This window comes from Pundamilia nyererei, unplaced genomic scaffold (assembly GCF_000239375.1).
Source record: "Pundamilia nyererei isolate P.nyererei 1_Seehausen unplaced genomic scaffold, PunNye1.0 scaffold00255, whole genome shotgun sequence".
Lineage (NCBI taxonomy): Eukaryota > Metazoa > Chordata > Actinopteri > Cichliformes > Cichlidae > Pundamilia > Pundamilia nyererei.
In genome coordinates, this window is record NW_005187656.1 from 427039 (window position 1) to 431991 (window position 4953).

At 43.2% G+C, this 4953-nt stretch overlaps 2 protein-coding genes across 2 annotated transcripts in view; one reads left to right on the forward strand and one right to left on the reverse strand.

Annotated features, from left to right (window-relative positions):
• Positions 1 to 2: 2 nt before the first annotated feature.
• Positions 3 to 2531, reverse strand: rps19bp1 (ribosomal protein S19 binding protein 1). The gene is made up of 4 exons (XM_005749807.1): positions 2347 to 2531; positions 958 to 1131; positions 605 to 702; positions 3 to 213 (listed from the first exon to the last, which is right to left on the reverse strand). The coding sequence occupies exons 1-4, from the start codon at positions 2399 to 2401 to the stop codon at positions 64 to 66; spliced, it is 477 nt and encodes a 158-aa protein (XP_005749864.1). The 5' UTR covers positions 2402 to 2531; the 3' UTR covers positions 3 to 63.
• Positions 2532 to 3101: 570 nt separating this feature from the next.
• LOC102213255 (3-mercaptopyruvate sulfurtransferase) overlaps positions 3102 to 4953 on the forward strand; it is a 5091-nt gene continuing 3239 nt past the window's right edge. Inside the window, exon 1 of the mRNA XM_005749808.1 lies at positions 3102 to 3826. Within this exon, the coding sequence (XP_005749865.1) occupies positions 3247 to 3826 (580 nt within the window). The 5' untranslated portion in view covers positions 3102 to 3246. The remainder of the gene's footprint in view (positions 3827 to 4953) is intronic.

Consider the following 4953-nt stretch of genomic DNA (forward strand, 5'->3'; position numbering starts at 1 on the left):
ACTTCGATCCTCCAAACGCAGCCCTGGAGCTTCTGCTGTGGGCGCAGTGTCTTTGTGTCTGTTTTATTTCTTTTCCTCCACAGTCCTGCCAAAGTATTCCTTCTGAAACTGCTGGAACTCCTCCTCTGTGAACAAAGACTTTGCCTCTTTGGCCTTCTTCACAGGCCTGTCCGGGTGATTTCTTGACTGCCTCCCTTTATTGTGGTTCACGATCTATGTCAGACAGAAATCAAATCAGCACGTTAGGGCCACCTGTAGACAACAAAAGCAGTTCATCAGTAGCCAGTGATGGCTATGAATCTATTTGGGTTATCAATAATGCAAAAAATAAATAAATAAAATCCTGGGATTTGGATCTTTACTGTACAGTTTATTTTTTGCCGACATTAAAATTGATACCACTGCTGAATCTACGAGCAGGCTGAGAGATACCACCGGGTGCCACCAGTGTTTTTGTGGCTGTGAGCAAGCTGCTTTTTTATGTAAATATGACTCTTCTTTTTAAATCCTGCTTAACATTTTGGACTCCAGTGTTTCAAGAAGAGATAAAAGTCACAGACAATGACAGCACTTGTAAAATGTGAGGGACTGATGACCTGGTTACCTTCAGTGTGTCAGAATCCGTTGCTTTACAGCCAGTTGCCATAAAGTATTTGAGGTTCTCACTCAAATGGCTCTTCCCCTGCTTCTTCCTGAACTCCTCTACAATTCAAACCAAAGAACAAGAAATTTAGAGCAACATCAACTAGACTGTAAAAGAGTAACAGAACAATTATTCAGGTTTAAGTTATTTTTCAGTGGAAGGCTGTACATTTTACAACTGAGTTTAAGACCAATGCTGCCACCTACTGGTCCTTACATAAAAAGCAAAAGCCTCTGTACCAATTGTTTTTACTTTTTCACAGATGTCTTTTATTCTAAGCATGAAGAAGACTGAAATACAGCAAGCAGACTGACCCACTGCAGACTTGATCCTCTTGTCTTTAACAGTGGCTTTGCTCTTGCCAGGCCCAAGACGGCCTTGCAGTCTTTTGACCTGCTTGGTAACTCCCTGCCGCTTGGTGCTCACCAGCTCCATCACTGTGGCTGAGCTGGGGGTCTGCTGCTGCTTCTTCTTCACTTTAGTGACATCTGGCAGGAAACACATGGCAAAAAGACACGCACAAAACCCAAAGTAAGCTGCAGACAAGGAAACATGTTCTTTTAAGAGTGTGAACCGATCTTTTTGTCATTCAAAAGCTATACACTAATTATAGCATATCTGAACGGAATCGTGCTGCACTGGCTCACAACATTAATAAAAATTGTAGTAACAAACAGAGCTATAAAAAATGAATGTGAAATGCATAAAAAAAACAGTAGTATTGTTAAATTACCAGTATATTACACTTATAGATAGCAATGGAGTATCACAGCAGCAGGGAGATCAGTCCAAGTGTGGTCCACTGTGTGTGTGTGTGTGTGTGTGTAGATGGGAGGGGTATTAAAAAAAAAAAAATTAGAAGCCTGATGGCTATGAGAAAGAAACTTGGAGAATCTGGCTCTTCTGCTCCAAATACACACTCTTCATCTGAGACAGGAAGTGCAGACATTGCTGTGCTCCCATTACAAGAGAACAAAGCTAGAAACTTAGTGCTGCTGTCCACCTCCTCCACAATGTTATTGATGAGAAGCTGTGTGTGGTACACCAGTCGCCATCAATTGTCTCCACTTGCCGCATGCTTTCATGCTGGGAGATGATTTGTGTTGAATGCGGAACTGAAATGCACATTGTGAGTCCTAAAAGGTGATGATCATTAAGACATGGAACTGTGGACTGTTTTTAGGAACTAGTATAATGGTAAAATTCTTGAAGAATGATGGTACAACTGCATGGTTCAGTGAGGTATTGAAGAGGTCTGTGAGGACATGACCCAGCTGGTCAGCACATTCCTTGAGCACCAGTCCCGAGGCGCTGCTTGGGTACGTCAGTTCTTCTCAGGGTCCTCCTGACATCAGCTGTGCTGAGACCAAGTATCCGCTCACCCGGATGAGGAATTGCTTTCCTCACAGGAATGTTATGTAGGTCGAGGTTAAGCATAGTACCGTTATTCAAATACGTCTTCTTCGGGCTCTACGTTGCTATGGTTTAATGACGACAACGTGAAAACCTCCGAAATAATATTCAAGTAATCACTTTTAGACCTTAAAGCAACATTGTAAACCCCCTCTATTACGGCCTAACTATAACGATGTAAAAAACAAAACAGATCAGTCACAAGTTATGGTCAGAATTATAATAGCGAGAGCGCTAACATCCAATACTGTTAGCCAACTGGCACAGCAAGCTCAAGAGGCTAAACTGACCTTTAATGTCATTGCTCAGCAGCTCCAGTCCTCTCCTGATCAACGAAGCCGACATCCTGATTCAAGCTACAAACGTTTTCTTCTACTTTCCACAAACTACATCCACAGAAATGTGCTTTTATAACCGGGTAACAACATGTGGTTCCATAAACATCCGGCAAGCTCGCGTGCGTCGGTTAAAAGCAGTCGGCTTGACGATGTAAAATGAACAAAGTTCCTACCTGGATGACCTGTTGTGCTATTTCAATTACTTTAGTTTTAAATTTTTATTCTTCTTATTCTTCTTATTATTATTATTAGTAGTAGTAGTCAGTGCGCCCCAGGGCAGCTGTGGCTACAACGTAGCTTGCCATCACCAATGTGTGAATGTGTGTGTGTGAATGTGTGGATGACTGAATGTAGTGTAAAGCGCTTTGGGGTCCTTAGGGACTAAGTAAAGCGCTATACAAATACAGGCCATTTTAGTAGTAGTAGTAGTAGTAGTAGTAGTAGTATCAAAACAGAACTGCCAACTCTCAAATCAAATATGCTACAATATTTGATCGTGTTCAAATATTGAACAAGTGGCTCCAATCCTCTGTTATTTTCACTTCACACGGAGATAGGTTAATAGATTACGTTTTCTGTTGGAGTTGGAAAAATGTGCATGTCTCGCTGCAGACTTATGAATGAGTGTCGGTTCAGACTTTGTCTAAAATGTAGGCTAATGCCATTTTTACTGTGTCCCCCTTTCACTTTTATCAGTGTCAGGTGAGCCGAGGGGCGTGACGGTTTGGCATGCGCTCTCTCGCCACCATTAGTACCTTTGCTCACTCGACCGCTCCCGACTTTTGGCTCGGTTTTGTTAAATATTGTGAAACTTAGGTAAACTTTGTAGCCTGTCTGCATCTCCAGTTCACCATGGCTCTCCAAGCCACCGCTCTGGTCACCTCTAAGTGGCTGGCTCAGGCTGTAAAGGTCCAAGGGAAAATGCGGGTCTTGGACACTTCGTGGTATTTGCCCAAACTGCGGAGAAACGCAAAGACCGAGTTCAAGAAGAAGCATGTGCCGGGAGCAGCTTTCTTTGACATTGACCACTGCTGTGATAAAACCTCTCCTCTGGACCATATGTTGCCGTCAGAGGACTATTTTGCGGAATACGTCGGGAAATTGGGAATAGAAAACGACACGCACGTCGTGGTCTACGATGGCAGCGAGTTCGGGGCGTTCTCGGCGCCCCGCGTGTGGTGGATGTTCCGAGTGTTCGGGCACAGTGCGGTCTCTATGCTCAATGGGGGGCTCAGGAACTGGGAGCTGGAGGGTCGACCTGTGAGTGACCGGTACGTCAGACACACAGCGACCGAGTTCAAAGCCTCTCTGAACCGCTCGTGGATAAAAACCTATGAGGATATCCTGGATAACCTGGAGACTAAAAAGTTCCAGGTGGTGGATGCCAGGCCCACAGGCAGGTTCAAAGGACTGGACCCTGAACCCAGAGACAGTGAGTAGTCTGCATTAGAGCCTTTATGATGGTTACATGGTTACAGTCCTGCGTGCCCCACTCAGGCTTTTGAAGAGATCCACTCTTCTCAGAACTTCATTACATTTTCAGATTACTGACACCCGTATTTCAAATAGCATCCTCAGACTACAGGCACACTGACATGAGGGGGCGTGTACTGTATCTTTAATCTTATTGCCTCTTGATGACAAATGCGTTGATTATGATTAAGATAACTTCACAACTCAGCTATTGTTGGGACACACTTGTGCCAGGATTTCCGGTCTGACTCATGTCCGTGTGTAACTGAAATACTTCTAAAGAACCCAACGTTACACTCTTTTCCCTTGGAAAAGATGGTGACATGCATTTTTTTAATAGAATTTTTATCTTGGTCAAAGTGATGACTGAGTGACTCACAGTAACGACCCACAGTAGCTTTTACTACGTGCATTGTTGATAGTAACTTTTTCATTAAAGGGTTTATAGACAACATTGATGATCTTATTGTGCCTGTTTTTAAGATAAACAGAATGATTGAACCAGTCAACTTGTTTAAGAGTGTTTAAGAATGACTGATCAAAAACTGGTTCGAGGATTGCACCTGGAGGCGGGTATCAATTACCAGTTTGAAATTCTCCAAATGTCTTCCTGTGGTCTGCGCAGATTTGTTTTTCTGGCAGTTGTACACTGCAAAGACTTCAAACTCATGGCAGTGGAGGTGGATAGACACACAAACGTGTCACAATAAGTTATTATTGTTATTAGGGGAGGATATCATGGCTCATGATATTTTATGTTATTGACCCCTGACACTCCTCTCTTTACTAGTGATGGGATAATTAATGAACAAACATGGACAATAATTAGTATCTTATAAAACACAATTACAGTTTGACTCTGACAGTGACGTCAGGGTGACACAGGTATGGGGGGGGGGGGACAAGATAATGGTTTGCCAGTTCCTTGTACATAGAGTTTTATGGAGTTTGCTCTGGGCTTGGATGACTGAACAACACAAACATGAAAAGAGGTCAGGCAGACAGGCCGTACTTGGATAGCCCACATTTTAGCTATAGTCAATGAACCATACACACACACACACACACACACACACACACACACAC